At 39.0% G+C, this 22,117-nt stretch overlaps 1 protein-coding gene across 1 annotated transcript in view; it reads right to left on the bottom strand.

Annotated features, from left to right (window-relative positions):
- Positions 1–1,840: 1,840 nt before the first annotated feature.
- Positions 1,841–22,117, bottom strand: part of POF1B (POF1B actin binding protein) — a 41,388-nt gene continuing 21,111 nt past the window's right edge. The window contains exons 4-14 of the mRNA XM_005284568.3: positions 15,825–15,955; positions 14,833–14,860; positions 13,628–13,702; positions 12,806–12,898; positions 11,694–11,807; positions 10,504–10,656; positions 10,189–10,299; positions 8,707–8,835; positions 8,027–8,103; positions 6,116–6,230; positions 1,841–3,493 (exon numbers count right to left, since the gene is read on the bottom strand). Coding sequence (XP_005284625.2) covers positions 6,122–6,230; positions 8,027–8,103; positions 8,707–8,835; positions 10,189–10,299; positions 10,504–10,656; positions 11,694–11,807; positions 12,806–12,898; positions 13,628–13,702; positions 14,833–14,860; positions 15,825–15,955 — 1,020 coding nt within the window. The 3' untranslated portion in view covers positions 1,841–3,493; positions 6,116–6,121. The remainder of the gene's footprint in view (positions 3,494–6,115; positions 6,231–8,026; positions 8,104–8,706; positions 8,836–10,188; positions 10,300–10,503; positions 10,657–11,693; positions 11,808–12,805; positions 12,899–13,627; positions 13,703–14,832; positions 14,861–15,824; positions 15,956–22,117) is intronic.

The following is a 22,117-nucleotide window of genomic DNA, read 5'->3' as shown; positions in this document are numbered from 1 at the left end:
AGGCTCCATGCACCCTGCCACTCCACCACAGTGGACAGCCCAAGCAAAAGGCTGTCATTATTTTGAACTTTTTTAGTGGCCTTTTCCTTCCCTCCTATCCTCCTCTCAAACCCCACCCAGGCTACCTTGTCAGTTCTCTCCCTATGTTTATAATCAATTAATAAAAAATACATGATATTTAAACGATAGTGTCTTTATTTCCTTTGAAAGCAAGCTGTGATCGAAGGGGGGAGGGTGGGTTACTTACAGGGAATGAGTCAATCAATGGGGCGGGTTCTCATCAAGGAGAAATAAACAGAACTTTCACACCGTAGCCTGGCCCGTCATGAAACTGGTTTTCAAAGCTTCTCTGATGCGCCGCGCTTCATGGTGTGCTCTTCTAATCGCCCTGGTGTCTGGCTGCATGTAATCAGTGGCCAGGCGATTTGCCTCAACCTCCCACCCCGCCATAAAGGTCTCCCCCTTACTCTCACAGAGATTGTGGAACACACAGCAAGCAGCAATAACAATGGGAATATTGGTTTGGCTGAGGTCTGAGCGAGTCAGTAACGTGCGCCAGCGACCCTTTAAACGTCCAAAGGCACATTCTACCACCATTCTGTACTTGCTCAGCCTGAAGTTGAACAGCTCCTGACTCCTGTCCAGGCTGCCTGTGTATGGCTTCATGAGCCATGGCATTAAGGGGTAGGCTGGGTCCCCAAGGATAACTATTGGCATTTCAACATCCCCAATGGTTATTTTCTGGTCTGGGAAGTAAATCCCTTGGTGCAGCCGTTTAAACAGATTAGCGTCATGAACCTTCCCGGCCATCCCACGCTGATTTTGGTGAAACATCCCTTGTGATCCACCATTGCTTGCAGCACCATTGAAAAGTACCCCTTGCGGTTTATGTACTGGCTGCCCTGGTGCTCTGGTGCCAAGATAGGGATATGGGTTCCATCTATCACCCCACTACAGTTAGGGAATCCCATTGCAGCAAAGCCATCTACTATGACATGCAAATTTCCCAGAATCACTATCTATATATATATACATACACAGTGCTCTCTCATCATAGACATAGATCTATGTGTGTATATAATATCTGTAGATGCAACTACATACCTATATAGACATAGCAATCTTTTCTATCTAGAGATACACTGTGGATGTCTACAGTGCTAGATGTAGATAGAGATCTCTGGCTGTAGTTGGCTATCTAGGGCTTCAGCAAGCAACCCATTGGGTTCAGAAGGGCAGAAACAAGCTCTAAATAGGAAAGTTGCTTTAGAATGAAGGAAATATTTGAGTTCTAGCAAATTAAAGCTTCAGTGAGTCTGTAGTTGCGATACCATAGGTAATGTCAATGGGCAGTTTGCCTGAGTAAGGATGAATGGATTAGTCCCTACTGAATGGTCAAGTTTTGAAGTTGCCTTCAATGTTTTTGAGAAATTTTTGCCCCACCTGACAGTCTTTAGTTGTATTTTGTGACTTTGGGGTGGAGAGGGGAGAGTAACTGTTTGATATTCTCAAAATTAAAAATATTGATAATTTCTTTGTGCTTACGCTGGTGGTGCAAAGGGCCATAAACCAGCAGCAGATTATAAAGTAAGCATAGCTTTATGCCTGGCTCTCTCCCCTGAGTGTCCTTCACCATACTCTGCCTCCTCCCCTTAGATTCTGCATGGAGGATTTGGGGTCTAGTAACAGTGTTAAATAAAAATGTAGCATGAAGTAGCCTAGCCGATTAGAGCAATTAATGTATCTAAAGAATTAAACAATAGGTATTAGATGTTTTCTAAAGCAGATGGGCGCATGGCTGTAAGGTTTTGTTAACAGGAAATTAAACTTGCACACGATATTTTATTGATAGACAAAGAATGTTTATTTCCCAGCTATTATCACCCATAGGTCACAAGTACTCTCACCAACATATATATTGACCATCTGTATGGATATAAAATGGACTCCAAGTGCCTATAACTAAATCAATCCACAGAAAAATAGAAAAGGAAAACCTTTACAAAAGCATTTAAAAGCTAGCACCTATTTAAGTATTGTAGATCCCTTAATTCCTCTTCTCCCAGTATCTTCTTTTTTTATATATCTATATTTTCAAACCTTACCCCCTTGCTTCAAATTACTTCTTTTTCTATTTTATCTCTTACACCAAAATCATTGGGACACATTCTGTGGTCCTGAATCAAGTGGGAATTTTGCTCCATTAACAACAGAATATAGCCCAAGCACTATTTTCATTCTACTTTTTCCAATATAAAAAAAAAATGTATACACCACATTCTTGAAATTTTGATTTACAAGTAAATTTCAAGAATCTTAAACTATGCCTGGTACAAATAGTCACAGCTGTTTTTCAGTTTATAAAGGTTCAGTCAAAAACTTATTCATATGATCTTTAATGCACTTTTTAAAACTTAGTTACCTTAAATTTAAAAGTTTACAAGATTATTTTGCCAAATTAGAGATGTTGTTTTTCATAAAATATATCTGCAAAATTGGTACTCATCACTTATGGCCCAGCACTGAGGAGCTGGATGGAGGGAGTTTATCTTGGATGGAGTTGCTCCCAAGTTAAAGCATTTTGGTTAGTTTATGTAGAGAAATTTTCAGAGAGGTAACTTTTACTTCTAGAATTTCTCATGCCATTTTGAGATCACAATTTTTATGTGTGCTTTTTTTATGTATTGATTACATTTCCATTAGTTCTAGATACACCTCTTGGCTGCACTTAGCATTTGATCTCAGTATGGACAGATGATAAGATCTAAGATCCGTGAAGTAATAAAGTAACACTTTAAAATAGTGGTACCAGTTTCTACTGCTAGAAAATCTTGTAAACACTTAAGTGTATCAAAATCATGAGTGCCGCCCTTGCAAGAAATGCTGACGTGCTTACCACAGAGATACATGTCAAACTTTACCGTCATTTGTAATCGATGTAATTTTGTCTCTACCGTTCACAACTGTTATGACAATTATTCTTCACCATGCATGCAGAGAAAAAGCCAACATGCAAACTAAATATAGGTGGGGTTTTTGGTCCTCTCCTTAGTAATGCAGCAAGTAAGACAAAGGAATGGAAAATACCCCTTTACTCAACGTGGTCTGGAATGACTGAACATCATAAATGGTATGTTGCTTTTCATCTCCATAGAGAATGTAGTGTCTGGGATTTAACTGCACGTAATGCTAGTATTGTGTGTGTTACGACACAGTGGTTGAAATGGGCAGACTATGAAAAATGCATGTTCTTCATCAGATAGAAGTTAATTGCTTGCTTTGAGTAAGGCCAGCCATTGCTTTTCACAATCCATTATTTCCCACTGTGTGTCTTTAACACATACACATTAGACAGGGGTTCAGGGAAAGGCCTGGTTCTAAATATTAAACTGAACCTTTTAATGATGAAAAACAGCAGCAGGTAAAGCAATGATACAGTCATTTGGTATGAGCGCCTTTGAACAGATCCAGTGGCGGTCCCAGCTGCTCATTCCTAAAAGAAATAAGCAGTTAATTGAATGGAAGTTATTCCTGTCACAAAACAAACATCACATTAGATTTCACATATGTAAAAATGTTGCTGTACATGTACAAGTGTTTACAAATAAGTCTATGCAAGGAACATGGTGTTTTTATATAAATAGGTATCTGACTTTCCAGGGGACTCAGATACCAAAGTGAATAGCCTTAGTTCCCATTCAATGCCTAACTTTAAGCATCCAGGTTTAAATATTCTGGTACTCATGGTAGCATGCTACTCAACTGCTATTTATTTTTAAAAACTGCAGTAATGAGCACATAGGTGCTTTTGAAAATTTTACCTATACCCACCACCACATTTCAATGACAAAAACTTGCTTAAATGCTGATAATTTTTTTTTGGTAACTGAAATACACTGCCTCATCTGTTGTTACAGTAGCATTTGTAATGTTACAGGTGAAGTTGAAAATAAAACACTACTAGTATAAACCTACATTGTCGTAGGTTTGTAACTTAAGTAAAGTAATTTCTTTTCAACTGAAACCTGCTACAGTAGAACCTCAGTGTTATGAACACCTTGGGAAGGGAGGTTGTTCGTATCTCTGAACAAAATGTTATGGATATTCTCTCAAAAGTTTACAATTGAACATTGGCTTAATACAGCTTTAAAACTTAACCACGCAGAAGAAAAATGCTCCTTTCCCTTTTAAAAAAAAAATTTTTTTAAGTAGTTTACATTTAACAGTACTGTATTTATTGGTCTCTGCTGCTGCTTGATTGCATACTTCCGGTGAGGCATGTGGTTGACTGGTCAGTTCGTAACTCTGAGATTCTACTGTATAAAGATCTTGGGTGAAAACCTGATGCCGTTGACTTAGGGGGTGAAATCCTGCTCCCATTAAAGTGTGGGAGGGATTTTTCATTTAGGGAGCTGTTCTGGTGTTTGCAGGAGATAAAAACTCAAAATTTCTCTCAGCTTATAGTACTCGCTCTTTCTCTCCTGTAATGAAATAAACAAACATGTTTAACTTTCAAACAGGCTCCAACTCCCCCTTGTGACTTCTTTAAATGTACATCTTTGCGTACCCAGGCCTGAACATGCCCTGTTACATCTGGATTTCCTTTAGGCTTGATGATGATTGAATAAATACAAAAAGCCTAGTCTTCCATTATTACTTTCCCTTTTTAGAACTACTCCCCATTTTCTTCCCTCATTCAAATTTGCTTTTATGTCCAGCCACCATCTCAAACTCCGTCTCTACAAAATTAATTTGTTAATTTTTCCCTCTAATCCCACTTCCTGCTTTCCTCTTCACTGGCAACTCCTCTGGTCTTTCTGTTTTTGCTGCTGCTTCCATGTTCAGTTACTAAAATTCCCTCTTGTTTAAACACCTGACTATACATTACCTTATGCAAAGTGAGAGATGATCAATCTCTACCTGCGTGGTCTCTCTGCAGGAGTGTTTTGGTGAGAAGGGTTAGAAACACTTTCACCCTGCCCACCTCAAACATCGGACTCTTATCTTTCATTTCAAATTCCAGCTTCCTGCCCTTATCGATTTAAAAAAAAAAAAATTCTACACCTCTACCACCACCTTTCCCCTCTCAATCCTCTCTTACATCTCCTTGTACTCAGAACTGAGTTTACTCCTATGGTGTCCCCTACAGCAGGAACAGCCTCCCAGTTCTCCCCTATCATGCTCTCCACTCTCTCTTTAAAACCCAGTAATCTTTCCTACCTGTCATGTGTTTGTTTCTTCAGTGAAAGGAATTGGTTTATCTGTGTGAAGTGCCAGCTAAGTTTATGGTGCTGGGTGTATATTTATTATTTATATTCAGGGTTAAAGTACTGCTCCCCAGGAATCTTTGTCTGCAAACTACTTGTATCCAAAAGCAAGCCCTATGCACTGCTCCACCTATTGTAAAAGGGCCCTACAACCAATGCTGATTCCAACTGGTGGAGGACTCCTCAGGCACTGTGTAAGGCTGGCTGCAGAGGATCCCCTCAGAAGCCCTGGAGATTATATGTAGTGGGAGGGGTGGGGGCTTTAGTTTACAGCAAGCAGAAATTCCAGGCAATGCTGTGGGGCAACCCTGAAGCTGCTTGTAACTGTCTCAGTTATACCAGACTCCAGTGCCAAAGGAGCAGCCCAGACTTCAGAGGGCATAAAGGTGGTTTGAAGCCACCAGAGTCTCTGGGCTTTGAGTTTTGTACTACTAGTTTATTGAGGGTGTGGTACATCCTATTAGAGATAACAGAAAATAGGGCACATTTTCAGTACTTCTTATGGTGTAATATCAATAAAAACTGTAACCCTTTCAAAAGCTAAAAGTAGGGTTGTAAGATGTGAGGTACAAGTAAAGTAAAGGCTGTTTCTATTTATTATTCTTCACTAACATGCATAGACCATTTTTAGAAATGTCACTGTACTTGTCTATTATGAAACATTCTCTAGGCTGTTCTTACTGACTCATTGCTCATTTTGCTACTTTATTTACTGAAATAGAAAAGAAGCCTCCAAAATAGGTTTTGTTGAAATAATGCTTTTTACAGGCCCATTTTTGGCTTCTTTAGAGTACTGAACCTGCACATTGACAACAAGAAATGGTATATAACTAACATGGATAGCTTACATGTTTCTACATTGCTTCAGTCTTCTCAATTACAATAGTCTCTGTTTGTCTAACTGGTGATGAAACCATGTAGTCATCAGACAGGAGACCAAGGATTGGATATTGGTTCATGTACCTGTATAAAAAGTTGTGCAAAACTGTAAGTGGAATATTGTACGTCTCTGTTAAGCTTTCTAAACACCTATATCCAAAGCAGTATCTTGCCTTAGAGGACCAAATTCTACCTTTCCCCCACAATACTCATTTCTAGATTAGTTATCGCACCCAGATTTGTTTAAAAAGAGTTAAGTAAATATTTAAAACATAGTTTTTAAAAGGCTTTAGTTAACTGGTTACCAACCAAAATTTTCTTTCTCCTCAAAGGCATCCACTTAATATGTGTGGAAACACTTCTAACCTTTTTTTTTTTAAAGCCAAACACTCATTACTAATTACAAACTATATGCCATGATTATGTCCAACACTCATTAATTAGCATTAAGGGGTGCTCAAAGACACAGGCATACAGTAGCAGAGGCCAAAAAAAAAAATGGCAACAGTACAGACTTTTTAACTGTTTACTGTTCTTTTGACATGTGTGTTCCTAGCCTTGGCAAAACAGCTGCAGCTTTGGCTGGATCCTGCATGATGCATCATCATAGCTCTCATATTGTTGCTTAACTTTCAGATCAGTTTGCCAGGAGGTGTTTTATCTGAATCCACTCTGTTACCTTCCTGCTTGTTTCCTTAGAACATGCTATTAACTAAACCAATGCATGCTTAGAGTAAACATTCCCATAACCCAATATAGCCATACAGTATTCATAAATTAATACAGATCAGTCTCCAGACTTCACACCCCATACACAAACAAGGTATACTTTAATAAAAAAAAAAAAAAAAAAAAGCAGCGAGGCCTTTAAAGTTTATTGTTACGCAATTCAGAAGAGAGCCCAGTTCACTCAGGTCGACTTAAGATTGTAGTGTAGACATGTCCTATGTTACAGCACTTACAGCCACCACAGTAATTACCGCAGTGGCTGATGTCCACATTACCCTCCTTCTGTCAGTGGTGTGCATCCACATCAGGAATGCTTCCACTGACTGAAGAGGGGCAGTGCCTGAGGCTAAGAGGCAGGGATTTCAGCTCCATGCAACTCCCTGCCAGGAGCAGGGGGGAGGGCAGCCTGCCAGGAGCAGGGGGGAGGGCAGCCTCCCGGGGCTATTTGTCTCTGGCAGGGAGATCCGCACCCGGACTCCTGTCAGTTGCTGTGCTCCCCGGGAGCAGCCTTCTGGTGAATTTCACAGAGCCGTGAAAATTGACAAGACAGCCAACATCCTAACTACACCAGCATAAGTCCTACACCTCTCGTGGAGGTGAAATGGGGCCCTTGCAGCTTATGTCAGTGTTTACACTTCAGCCTTGCTCCCACCAATGCCTTATGTCAACCTCTGAAGAGCAAAATAGTAGTACATATTTTTTATCCCTAAAGCAAGCAAATCTAAATCAGCATTCACATAAGGATGGAGGTTGCCATATTTATTCTGATATTTTCTGGCCATAAATACACGTTTTGAATAAGAAGTGCAATAGGATAGAACACTGGCATTTCTCAGACATATACAACCTTCTAAGGTTTAGTTTATCAAGTGAGATTCAGAGGAAGGAACACACTCATTTATCTTCACATCCTCCAAACACTTCATTAATATGGTCAGTGGGACTATATAAAGCAGAAAAATGTCTGGAGAGGATGTGGAGTTTTTTCTAAGCACTGTTATTAAATAAACATTTTAAAAGAGAATCTTGTAACCTGACATTTGCAGGCAACTGCTTCTGTGAAAACCAGTATAATTACTGAAAATTAAATGAAATTTAAATGAAATGAAAATTAAAAAACATTTTAAAAAAGAATTGTATTGCTACATTACTTTTTTGTGATGATAGACTTTGTTACACCTGTGGATTGATTGCATGATAATCTTTCTTGCTTCAACCTAAAGAGTTCCTAGGGAAAACAAAAATAAAAATGGTAATTCTGAACTCTTCACTAAATGTTAACTCTAAAGTCACAAGAAAATACTTAAGGTTAAACACCTTTTAACCTTAAAGTTAAACATAATGGAATAAAGTTTTATTCCAATAGACTGGGTCACAGAAAGACCTACAGGCTCTACCTAACAGTCAACGTTATTACTAGGGGTTGGGCAAAAACTTATTCCTGTTTCAGGAGACACAAAGGTTGAACAGGTGGCAGAATTCCCCTCTCTATGAAGCATGCTCATAGAGTCCACTGGCATCCACTTAGCATGGAGGAAAGGAAGGGGCAGCTGTTGATAAGTATTAAAGATTCTTACAGAGGAATTTTATAGTTCTAGATGGAAGAAATATCCTGCAAACCAAAGTGTAGTTTACATGTAGCAGAGCAATTAAAGGAAACAGCACCACTGATCTCTTATCTTGGCAGATCTTCTCTATCCCACCCGCTCTCTCTCTTCCACCTTAAATTCTAATGATTTACACAGTTAACATTTGAATGTTCTTATGGTCCGCAACAGGGTAAGAGTTATAATAGACCTTATAAAACTGCAGCATAAATGAACACTCTTACCTCTTGCTGCTGTTTAATAAAAGTCTCCTTCTCTTCTAACATTGAAGTAAGTTCATGCAGCCTCATCTGGAAGTCACTGTTACTTCCATCTCTTCTTGAAATATCTTGCTGGAACTGGTTTAGCTGGGACTTTAAAATAAATAGTTATACACATGCTAAGGAATCTAAGGAAAAGAATAGCTCTGAAGTCTACATATCTTAAATAAAGCTGACCCACAATGAACAAACAATGGAGTTGTGCCCCCTTGGTTTTTTTTTTTTTTTGCTGCTTTATGTTTCAGAAAGATATGAATTTTAATTTATTTATTTTAATGGGGAGGGTAGGGGGGAGAAAAGAAAAGGAGGAAGTTCAAGTTTTTCTATGTTGTTTTTTCTGAAAGGTGCTACAGGCAACTGGAGAACCGGTAGAATGCGGATAATTAAACTTGATTGACAGGAGAAGCCAATTTTATTCATATGTTTAAAACTGTTCGGTTTGTTTTTAGTTAACACCTTTTTCTCTCACACACCTGTACAGGAGAAAAGATGGCTTAGTTAAAAGTTAGATCCCCAACAGCATCTTCTGTCAAAACTGTGGAACACTAAACTTGTTTAAAAGTTTTAAATAAAGTTTTATATCTGCTATTGGTACACTACCTTGGAGTACTCTAACAGAAATAAAAGGGAAAAAAGATTTGTATTTCCAGTTTGTCCACTTGGTACATTTGTCAGCGCTGTAGATGTCATCCCCTTATGTTTGTGTGGATTCTCACACAGCAAGAAACTACACTAAAATAACCAGATGAATATTAAAAAAAATGTTCAGGGAGATTCAAGAATAGGTCAACTTCAATTAAATGATTTTAGCTCCTTTTTGGTGCAATGGAGTGGTTCCGAGTTAACACTGTTACTTTAGTAGTAGTTCATTGGTGCTTTTATTTTGTTTGGTATCAGTAGGTTTATGAAACTCAGCATACTCTGGTAAATTCTTTTGGTTATCAATTACAGCACAAGTTAGAATGATCTCTAGGCAGGCCAAATATAAATACAGTACCCTTGGTGTGACAGAGGTTTTATAGGTACAATTTAAATCAGGATCTGTCTTATTTTATGAAAGCTGCCTTTTTGGTTAGTTTTTGCATCCCCTCAAGATACGTGAACCTTTTGTTTATGCTCAACTCACAAGTCTCTAATGTGTAGTAAAACTGCCAACCCACTTTGGAGTCAGAAAAGAGTCTGTAAAATCTGCTTCTGGAGAGTGAACTTTTAGTTATAAACCAAACACAACGTGAACAGTAAGGCCAGGATTTCAATGGGTCCAAAACGGAAACCACTATCTCTAATTTCAAACCACAAAATACCTGAAGTATGTATAGTTGGTTGGTATAAGCTTTTTCCATTTTGTAATTTTGAAAATGGAACCTGCCACTTTCCTATATCCATACTTTGCTCAGAAATCCATACATGATTATGAATGTATATGTTAGAAGATAACCAACATACCCTAAGATTGCGGATCTCTCTATCTTTATCCTCTCTCAGGTTGTTAATCATCTCCACGTAACGACTAGAGAGCTCATCTGTGGTGGTTTGTATCACTGGATTAGAACAGGTCTATGCAAAACAAAATTATAGCACTCTTTATTATTATACAGTTTAATACAGTTATAAGGATATAAAGTATGTATCATCAGATGAGAAAACAAGTTTGCTCTGTATTAAAATTATCTTTACATGTCCACCTTCTAAAGAATTCTAAATCTAGTGCAGCTGGATTTGAGTGAAAAAATATTGACAAGAAAATAAAAAACCCATTACCTGCATTCTCAGGTTCTGGATCTCTTGTTCCAAGGCACGCTTGCAGTATTCCAGTTCTTTTAACCGACAGTCCTTCTCTCCCTCAGCATACCGGAGAGAGATGATCTGTTCCTCCAATGAACGACATTTTGAAGCACTGTCTCTGAGTCCTTGCTATGAAAGCAGTACACAAAAAATTCTTAGATATGGTCAGTGAGGTAGTCTCAAGGATTGTCTGTGAGCAAAGCTCAGTTTTGGGTATACAGTTACTTATGGGGAGCCATTTTTTAACTTCTTGTCCTACATAACTTTATTCATAGCTGATTCATATCAGCTGGAGAGCCGGCTGTGGGGAGATGCTGCACATATTTAACTTTTGTTAAATCAATGGGAATTAAAGGCAGTCAGCACCTCCCTGCGCCAGGCCTTTAGTGTATAAACTGTATCCAGTGTTGGTGTAAGCATGTGTGGAAAGAGTTTGGCCTACCTCCTAGAATGCGCAACTTCACTCTAGAAGAAGCTATGAACCTTAGCACTGGATTTTTCAAGCGAGGAAGTTCGTCAAAATCACTAGTTTTGGACAAAATTCCCTCCCCCCAAAAGACTACCCAATGTTTATTTGATATAGTGGGCTAAATTCTTAATTGGCTTTCACAGGCGGACAACAACTTCAGTTGTACATGGAGCATTACTAAAAAAATTGTAAACAAATTACTAGCCGACTCAACGTATTGCTTCTGCTAGAATGGCTATGAATTATGATATTTTTGGCAATTACCATATCCTACACAGAACACATTTCCAGATCTCATTCACATGCAACTGACAGATACAAATTTTTTAAACACACACAAATACATTTTTAAAAATTAAAGTAGAAAAAATTATTTGGATCCATATTAAGGCTTCATATCATGGGCAGAGCAGCATATGGGGCTTTAGTATAAATGAGAATTGGACCCTTTATTTTCCTAGCCAGAATCCTATGTGTTAGATGCCTGAACATCTCCAGTAACAGTACTGTATAAAGTTGTTCAGAACAACACATTCACATGGTACAGAGAATGCTGATCTCTAACTTATCTCCTTTTTGTTGGAAGCTGTTATACCAAGAATAGATTTGTGAAAGTTGTTCATAGAGCTCAGTATTTATTCTAAGTGTGAATTCTTGGGGGATAGTAAATTTGTTCAAAATAAATATATGAATGTACCTGCTGTTGGCGATTATTCTCTCTCACAGATGCCAACAGTGTTTCATACTCCTTCACCTGAGATTCTTTAAAAGCCAGATCTTTCTCTAGTAACATCTTGTCAGTTTCCAATTTCTATGAGACAAAAGTACTTGTTATGAATAGATTCTATAATTTGTCAGTATAAATAAGAAAATGATCCCCTTATTTTTAAAAGAAATAGATACATTATTTTAATTCATCAGCTCATCATAAAGTCAAACTAAATGAAACAAAACCCCCAAATAAGTACTTAATTCTAAATCTGTTTTGTTGGATACACTTTAAATACTATTCTTGATTTGTTTGCTCTGTTACAATACTGCACACTTAGCCCAAAGTGTCCATGGTTACATTATTTTCTATATAGATTCTCATCTCATGATAGTAGTGCATTAAACAACATGACTAACATATGTCACATTTGTTCTCTCATCCTTCCCCCAGGGGAAGAAGTGTGTGTGGTGAAGTGTTTTGGATTTTTTTAACATATGTTAGAGAAGGCAAGATCAAAGAAATGCACCTTTCACTTAGAGTGGAAGGTGGTGAGGTTTGCGATGGTCCTTTGTTCCTTTCGAAGTTCATTCCTTGGTCTTTGGCCAGCCCCTGGGAAAGCTCTGGCTCCTGTCTCGTTCTGTTCAACAGAATATTTTGGGTTCTGTTTTTTGTATTTTTGTTCTTTATAATTTTACATGTGATCAAGTTAAGCACCATCAAGTAAGGGTAGATATAAATCCTCCACAGTATATATAGGTTTATTATTTTGCTGTCCTGTCTTCCACATCATCCTGGTATCAGAGTATCCTTCATCAAAACAGGCAATTACCTATACAGCTAATTATTAAGGGAAAGTCATCATGCAACAGTGGTAACTGCAGTGGAGTTTGCTGCTGGGACAAGATACTAGTCTAGTCTAAATTTTTCTTTATGTACTAAAGCTGATTCTTGCAAATACTTCAAACAATGTAATGTAACAAACTCAGATCTGTGTTATGCAGGAGGTCAGACTAGATGATCATAATGGTCCCTTTTGGCCTTCAAATCAACCAACCAAAGAGATTAGGCAATGGAATCTAAATTTTGCAATGACCTACCCCTAAGTCATCTTGTAGATGGCAAAGCTCCTCGCGCAAACTGCCAAAAGTGGAAAGTACAAGTCGCAGTGATTTATCGGATGTCACTCTCATCTAGAAAAAAGAAAAGGATTGGTTTCAGCTTCTTTGTGGGATGTAATCTTTGACAATAACTGAAAATAACAAAACAACGAGAATAGTAAAACTGATTGTCTTTAGTTTAACAGTATGGGATTTATTGCAAATCTGTTTAGAGACACGTGTTAGATAATTGCAAACTTAGAAATTACATTACTCTGCAGCTAACTAATTATAGAAACAGAATTGTAAGAGCTGCTAATGTCACTTGTACTTTGAAATCCGAATCCATGTCTACAAGGATGAGACTTTTTCATTCACTAAAAACAACACTATCTGTCAGTTACACAAAATTATTAACAATTTAATAAAATATCTATTAATCACTTATTAATATAAAGTATGACCAAATAAGGAAAGGTGCAGACAAGGTACTCCAGATGCTCCTATTTAATCCGGCCTCATAAGGCAAGGAGACTTCCAATGAAACTGAAAGGCAAGAGATTTAAAACGGATAAGAGGAAATGTGAATAGTGTAAAAAAGATAATTAGTCTGTGGAAATGACTGCCACAAGACATCAAGGCCAAACCCTTAGGAGGATTCAAAAAAGGATTAGATGTTTATAGGAATAATATTCATAGTTACATTAGATAGAATAAAAATGTGTAAGACATCTGTGCTTCCAGGTGTAAGGCAAACACTAACTGCCTCAAATTAACTATGTTTTTTTGTAGATTTGCAAGTAATATTTTCCATTTGCATACCTGCAGGAGATAGCGAATTTGCTGCTTTGTCAACTCAGACAGTCCTTTAGGAATCAAACCTTCAATATCTTCTACCTAATAATGAAGATAGAAAAACAAACCAATTTGTTGGCTTCGACGTCTTAAATAAGAATTCTTCCTGTATATCACAATGTGATCTCTTTATTAAATTACTCTACTGCTTGGAAAACACGAGAAAGACAGAAAACTCTGAGAAAAGGCATGCACACAGATCAAGTTATATCCAGAAAACTTCCAAAATTTATATCTTATATTGTATATAAAGCTAATTTAGACGGAGACACATTAGTTTGAAGCATATTTATTTTTTGCTGATGAATAAGCAAAAAGTGTGTCATTTTAAAATGTGTATTATTTTAGAAATAATAAACACTTCATTATTTTCCTATTCTGGAGAAATAAAAGTTACACTGAGTTGCAGCTACACTAGCGTGTGATGTGATCTGATCAAATCAAATCCTACATGTTAAGTATGGACAGACTTGCTCAGTAAGTCGATGGAGACTAGAATGACCTACATGCTGCAGGACATGCTATACATGATTTAGTAAGTGGCACTCTTTCCACCAAGTTGGTACTGAACAACAATTTCTGCCCGTGATCCACTTGGCCAAATTCCAACAGAATCACAGCAGTTAAAGATTGTAACTCACTAATCTGTCTGTCTGCATTTGTCAATCTAAATTCCCTTTAAGTTCTTTTGGAGACAATATTACACTTCACTTCCTGTGGAGAAAGACTGTGCAGTGTTGTGAAAAACAGCTGCAGCATTTGTGGGAGGATGAAAGTGATATATAATTAAATAGTTACAGTGGGAATCTTTTTAAGTGACACACATCTTATCCAGGTTTTTACCTATCTTGTCAGTTTTACAGGCAAATACGCAGGAAAAAAGTTTTAATGTTTGCCCCTCACAAGCAACTAAATAATGGTACAAATTATTTAAATGTACACATTTAAAAACATCATATTTAAAACCATATTGCTATAGATATATTTAGGAATCCTGCTGTTTACTAGGAGTGCACAACTATCAAAGATTGTCCTCCTTACATTACAGATTGGGCTAGATCCTCAGCTGGGGTAAACTGGCATAATTTCATTGAGTTCAAAACTGAGAATCTGCCCCATTGTTATTACCAACAAATAGTGACCATTTGGACTGGATTGCTCCGAGTGCTTACTTGACGTGTAGATTCATTGTCCTGTGTCCTGTAAAAAACACACACAAAAATGACAGATTAACAGCAGGTCTCTTGCTGATTTGAAAGGAATGAAAAAAACCGCCCAATCATGAGAAGAAATATGGGGCAGGCTTTTGCTCTCCACCACATTTTTAATTTAGGGATCAGAACAAAGGAGGGTTATCGTCAGTCCAACTGGCCTCTTATTTTCCCAAGCAACATCGGAGAGGCATTACAATTGCTCTAAGCACTGTCAATGCCTTAACCAGTACCTGGATGAGTTAATTCCTCAGTATTATTAAATCTTATTATTTTCTACAGACTGGGCGAAATTCATTCCTGGAGAACCTTGACTGCTTGAACAGGAGGCAGATATGGCCCAATGAGTCCAAGAAAAGAAGTGGTGGGGAGGAGAAGAATGAGGAATTTTAGAAAAACTTGTAATTTGTTTTGAAGATAGCTGCAGCCTGAGAGGATTCCGTATCAAATTATTCTTTCAGAAGTGGTTTATAATACATATAGAAAGCAGCTTAATTTGCCTACAGATGCTGTGCGTTATGGAGCACATAACCTGTCTCTGAATCCAGAGCATGCCACTTAACATTGGCATCAGGGTAGTTTCCTTCTTTGCATCTTCAGGCGAGTACAATAATGTGACTGTGTCTTAAAGCAAAATGTCAGAGCATGCAGTATATTCACTGCAGTATGCACTATGTGCTGTCTAAATTATCTTGACAAGGGAGATACATAGTTGTTTAACTGTGTAAAGTGCCTTGACCATTAGTCAAACAGTTTGAAATACTCATTGCATTCAATAAAATAGCATGGCTTCTGACATCTTGAGACACTCAAGGAGTTAAGTTATTATGCACCACACTCTATGAACTTTAGCTGTCTGCAGAATGCAGCTCAAACAAACAGCACTGCTTTCTCTAACATAGTATACATTCCTGAGATTCCTAGAACACCACAAGGAGGGGGGTCTACAATACCTTCTTCCTATCTTTTCCACATGCTGCAGTAAACAGCTGTACAGGTCATTGCTCTTGCGGTTCACTTCAGCAAGTAGCTCGCCAAAATATCTGGAGTCCAGCTGCCCATTAGCTTCTTGAAGACTGTGTACCTGGAGGGGAAAACAATGTTATCAAGGTTAACAAAAAAGACTTTGCTTTTTTTAAGGTGACAACCAGGGGAGTGTAACCCAGAGACCCAGATAGAGAGCAGTTGGACTGGGGGTCCCACCCAAAGAAGAGTTGGGCCTGTCACTTGAAAGGGGTAAACTTGGGGGACTGAAAAAAGTGTCTCAGAAGAGGCAGCTTACCCAGGGACTATGACAGAGGGAGGAGGAAGTAATCTGCCCAATTTCCCCCTAGTTGGCAAATCAGGATCCATAAAGAAGCAGACAGCAGTGAGATTTCAACTTAGGCATGCAGCCCCTTTAAGGATCTTTACTAGCATACAACAGATCCTTTTACTTCTTAGCTATCTGGCTAACAGCGTATTGCCCAGCATTCTCCCCAAGGCACTTGCCACAGGCACTCTGAAAAGGCAGCACAGACACTCTGCTTCTGGGAAGATGGGCTTGAATAGCTGCGTAAAGCTGAAGTTGGCTTTAAGCAGCTGTTTCTAGAAGAAAGAATCCCCGCAAAATACAAGGCAGCCTCTGTAATCGTGGAATTTGGAAGACACTCAGGATGGAATTCACAAGGGGGATTCAGGCTGAGCGTTACAGCAAATAACTTTTAGGTGTGCTGCTGCCAAGTGGCATTCACAACCCCAAAGACAGGCACCTAGGCTCTGGAGACAGGTGTGTTTTGTGTTGGGCTTGATCCAATCACTAGGCTCTAAGGCTGCTCTGAGCATGTCTACCAGTTTTAGGATGACCAGATTTCACAATTTTATAGGGACAATCCTGATATTCTGGGCTTTGTCTTATATAGGCGCCTATTACCGCCCATCTTGATTTTTCACACTTGCTGTCTGGTCACCCTAACCAGTTTGCACCCCCACAGGTGAAACCATCTGGGGAATGCATATGGTGAACCCTGCTTGGAGCTGCTCAGTGGTGTCAGGACCTAGGAAACCAAGCAGATGCCCAACAGCAGAAATTTAGGGGCCTAGCAGACTTCACCCATGGAAACTTAAGCACCTACAGGGATAGGTGACAGCTGCACGGGAATTTTGAGAATCTGAATTTTGGACTTAGATGCCTAAGTCCCCTGGGGCAATCCCCCCTTCAGGACCTCAACACACTATGTAGCCACAGACAATTCAAGTTAAACAGCCCAGTGGAAGTAGGGGAGAGAAAAATGATTGGAAAAAAATCTTTTCAGCATTCATTAGGGACAGGGGAAACCACACCAAAAAAACCCTCACTGAATGAATACAAAAAATGAAAACTGTTGATAACTTCCAGATTTTCTTAATGATTTTTGCTTCAACTGTATTGTGTATAGAAATGTCTTTCAAGTATCCATAGCTACACTAACTCAAATCATGCAATCTAACACACACATGGACATTCTGGAATATATGCTTTAAGGATTATAGGCTCTGGACTCTTCATCAAGCAAGTGAAATTGCAATTTAGATGGAGAATGACAGAACCAGAATCTCAAATAAGATCACTTATTCCATCACTGTGGTTTACAATACACTTGCAATCTGGAGAAAGAGGAAACTAGTGGTGCTAAAGTATCAAAGGAGTTGGAGAAGTAGAACAAAAGGAAGGATCCACCAAAGTAAGCTCTAAACAACAAACGAGTAAACAACAAAACAAGAACAAGAACGATATGCAACAGACTAGAACACTCTGCTAAGGCCTGGTCTACACTGGAGGGGGGGGAAATCGATCTAAGATACGCAACTTCAGCTACGAGAATAGCGTAGCTGAAGTCAACGTATCTTAGACCGACTTCTAATCACTTTGCGTCCTCGCGGTGTGGGATCAACGGCCGCCGCTGCCCCGTCAACTCCGCTTCCGCCTCTCGCCATGGTGGAGTTTCGGAGTCGATAGCAGAGCGATCGGGGACTGATTTATCGTGTCTACACTAGATGCGATAAATCGATCCCCAATAGACTGATCAGTACCCGCCGATCCGGCGGGTAGCGTAGATGTACCCTAAGAGCGCAAAGGAACAAGAGTTCTGACTCAGGCCATGCGGCAGTAAGAAGGAATGGAGAGGTGTTGACCCGCACGGCCTATTATAACCTCAGCTGCGAGTACAAAGGAGACACACATGCAGCTCAATGGACACTGCTTAGAAAACATGGCAGGAATGCACACCCACGATTGGAATACTTCTAGGGACCCACCATTCGAAGAAGAACCTCCTTTTCTTTATTGCAGAATTTAATACACATGACTACAGTCACCTAGACTGAGGCTGTTTTCCATAGACATCTTTCATTTATTCGGTGAAGCAATCAAATAGTCTTTTTGACTGCAGCAGCACTGCAAAAGCAGTCTTTATGGAATGCTGAGGTATCATTCAACTATGTCTTCCTAAGCAGAAATGGAATGTGTCTCAACCTCAGAGAGGCCAGTTTCTTTTTACATACACACAAATATTAACTTTAATGTGCTATGAAAAAACTTCTTCTCTAACTTTTCCAAAATTCTCCATAGGTTCCGATTTCACTCATTACAATTGGCATGCTCCTATTTAACTCTATATACGAAAGCACAGCACATTGAAAGGGAAATGGGAGGATCTGGAGGAGTAGGAGTGAAGGCACTAGTGGCTAGGGACAGGTAACGTCTCTCTAAAGCTGTAGAGTAACAAGCAAGGGTTAACTTTCATTACTGTCCTAAAGAACTGTGTTTCATTTCCTGTATAATTCTACATGGAAAATATATGAGTCACCAGAGTAAACTTCTGCCTTTTAAGTTTGTCTCCCTCTCCTTGCTTTATCTGTTCCACGCATCTTTGTCATGTTCCCTGCTCTTACATAATTTATATTCTTTTTTCCTACTCACCTTGAAGTTGCCTGAGCCACTTATCTGTTCTTGTTGAAGTGCTTTTGCTGACTATGCTCAAAGATTATCATCAGATGATAAAACTATTATGTAATAGATCATTAAAACTAATTTTAATAAATACAAAAATATGTTAAAATCAGTTTAAACTGGACATTTAAAATGAAATCAGTGAAGGAGATTAAGAATGCAGGGAGTTACTCTGTCCTTACTTCCTTAAATTCAGCCCTGGAATTATAAGCATCTCAGAACAGAGAGCACTCTTACAGCTCAGAAGGTAATAAAATGTCTTGCCACACAACATGTGTCGGTCTACTTAAGAAGCCCCGGAAACCATTCAAACAAGGACTATTGCTCTTTTTTGTTTATAGTAAAATGAATTAGAATATACTGACCATGTGTGACTAAGACTGTGGTGCATTTTTAGGCTCTAAAAGTGAAATTCGAGTTAAAAATTGCTGAATGTTAGTTCTTCTTTCTTAAAACCAAGTAAGATCTCTATTGGATCACTACTAGAACTCATCTTGCCTTTTCCTTTTGTGGCTAGTTATCGCTTCTCGTTTCAGCTTTCTATTAACTAAAGCTCAAAAATCACACAAAGAAAATCTGAGAATTTAACACCTATGCTGCATCAATGAATTGATTATGTTGAATCAAGATGTATAATATTGCATTAGAATTCCCTGAGGCCTGCCAGCGACGATACAGAAGCAGGAAGCCTGCCAAATGATTAGTAGGGCCATTGGATGATCAAGGTGCTAAAGGAGCACTCAAGGAAGACAAGGCCGTTGTGGAGAAGCTAAATGAATTCTTCGCATCTGTCTTCACTGCAAAGGATGCAAGGGAGATTCGCAAACCATGTCATTCTTTTTGGTAACAAATCTGAGGAACTGTCTCAGAGGGGGATGTCAATGGAGGAGGTTTGGGAACAGATTGATAAATCAGTAATAAGTCACTAGGACCAGATGATATTCACCGAAGAGCTGTGAAGGAACTCAAATATGAAATTGCAGAACTACTAACTGTGGTACGTAACCTACCACTTAAGTCAGCCCCTGTACCAGATGCCTGGAGAATAGCTAATGTAATGCTGATTTTTTAAAAAGGCTCCAGCGGTGATCCTGGCAAGTACAGATTGGTACGCCTAACTTCAATGCCAGGCAAACTGGCTGAAACTGTAGTAAAGAACAGAATTACCAGACACACAGATGAACATGATACGCTGGGGGAAGAGTCAACACAGCTTTTGTAAAGGGAAATCATACCTGGCCAGTCTATTAGATTCTTTGAGGTGGCCAACAAATGTGGACAAGGATGACATAATGGATATATAGTGTACTTGGATTTTCAGAAAGCCTTTGACAAGGTCCCACCAAAGGCTCTTAAGCAAGGTAAGCAATCATTGGATAAGAGGGAAGGTCCTCTCATGGATCAGTAACTGATTAAAAGATCGAAAACAAAGGATGGGAATAAATGGTCAGTTTTCACAGTGGAGAGAGGTAAATAATGGGAGCCCCCCAAGGATGAGTACTGGGACCAATGCTGTTCAACATATTCACAAATGATCTGGAAAAGGGGGTAAACAGTGAGGTGGCAAAGTTTGCAGATGATACAAAATTACTTGATATATTTAAATCCGAAGCTGACTGCAAGGTGTTACAAAGGGATCTCACAAAATATGGTGACTGGGCAACAAAATGGCAGATGAAAGTCAGTGCTGATAAATGCAAAGTAACGCACATTGGAAAATATAATCCCAATTATAAATACAAAATGACGGGGTCTAAATGAGCTGATACCACTCAAGAAAGAAATCTTGGAGTTTCTCTAGATTGTGCTCTGAAAACATTGGCTCAATGTGCAACAGCAGTCTAAAAAAGGTGGCGTTTGAGGAAGACCGAGAGCCAGTATTTACACTGGGTTCTACTAGTCTTTGGCCTTTACTGATTTTTCTCTTATTACTATTATATGTTGCTATGTTTTCTTTGTAACCTTTGCTCAATTATGGTTCTTATGGTAGCTCTGCAAGGGCCAAATCCTGGTCATGTTAAAATCAACTGGTGCTTTGCCACTAATTTTAGTGGGATAAGGGTTTGGGCATAAATGAATAAAATGTAATGTACTTTGCCTGTTGGATGTTTAAACATGTTAATTGAGTTGCAGCTTGTTACCTTTGCCAAATAGAGGTATCAGTTTTCTTGTCTGCTGTCTGGCAGAACTGGTAAACAATGTGAGGAGTAGGTAGATACTCCCTTACCGTATGTTGCCATCTTTTGCCAAATGAGTAATGATGGGAACACACATGTTTCAGAAATTTCTGTGAAACAAAATTCTCTTTTGGTTTGCCACCTCAGTTTTAGAAGATAATTACAGCTACACTTAGCAGCTCCACAGCACTCTATGTCACCAATGTGTTGCACAAACATTAACTGACATTTAATTACTGGAGAAAAGTACATTGTCATATTTTTAATCATTCTGGTAGCATGTTGAGGAATATTAATAACGAGTAGGGGCACCATAAAATGTCTAGTCCACGATTCATGCCTAGACACCTGCATTTCTTTGTCTAATTGTTACAGCCAAAGTTTTGAACAGTAAGTTAAATTGTAATGGTGAAGGGAGACAGCCACTGCATTTACTTAGTGGGTAGGATGAAGAAATACAACTTCAGCTTTATTATGTGTGTATAAGTGTAGTTTGCTATATGAGCAAAATCCAGAACCAAATCCACTTATATATATATATAAAAACAAGTAGTAAATAATTCCAACCTACTCTGTGTTTAAAAACAGTGGTGGTTCATTTTGATTTTTACCAAATTTAGAAGATCTGTTGTCTAATCTTTCAGGCTTACCTATTTGAAAAAAAAGGCCTCTCTTTGTTCTATGAAGAAAAAGGTATGATGGGGGGGGAGAAGAGAGAGAGAGAGAGCGTGTGAACATGGGACCACAGACAGAACCTTAAAACCTGCAGCAATAGAAAAAACGTTAAGAAACTGTTCAACCATAGCACTCAGGGCCGGCTCCAGGCACCAGCGAAGGAAGCAGGTGCCTGGGGCGGCCAACAGAAAGGGGCAGCACTCTGTCTGTTATTGGGGTGGCACGTGCAGGTCTTCGGCAGCAATTCGGTGGCAGGTCCTTCACTCCCAGGGCCGGCTCTAGGCACCAGCAAAACAAGCTGGTGCTTGGGGCGGCACATTTTTAGGGGCGGCATGGCCAGCGCCAGAATGCCGCCCCTAAAAATATGCCCCGGCCGCCCTAGCTCACCTCCGCTGCTGCTGCCACGGCGCGCGAAACAGCTGAT

The sequence above is a fragment of the Chrysemys picta genome, chromosome 9 (assembly GCF_011386835.1).
Source record: "Chrysemys picta bellii isolate R12L10 chromosome 9, ASM1138683v2, whole genome shotgun sequence".
Taxonomy (NCBI): domain Eukaryota; kingdom Metazoa; phylum Chordata; order Testudines; family Emydidae; genus Chrysemys; species Chrysemys picta.
Note: the sequence above shows the minus strand (reverse complement) of the source record. Positions and strands in the feature narration are given on the sequence as shown.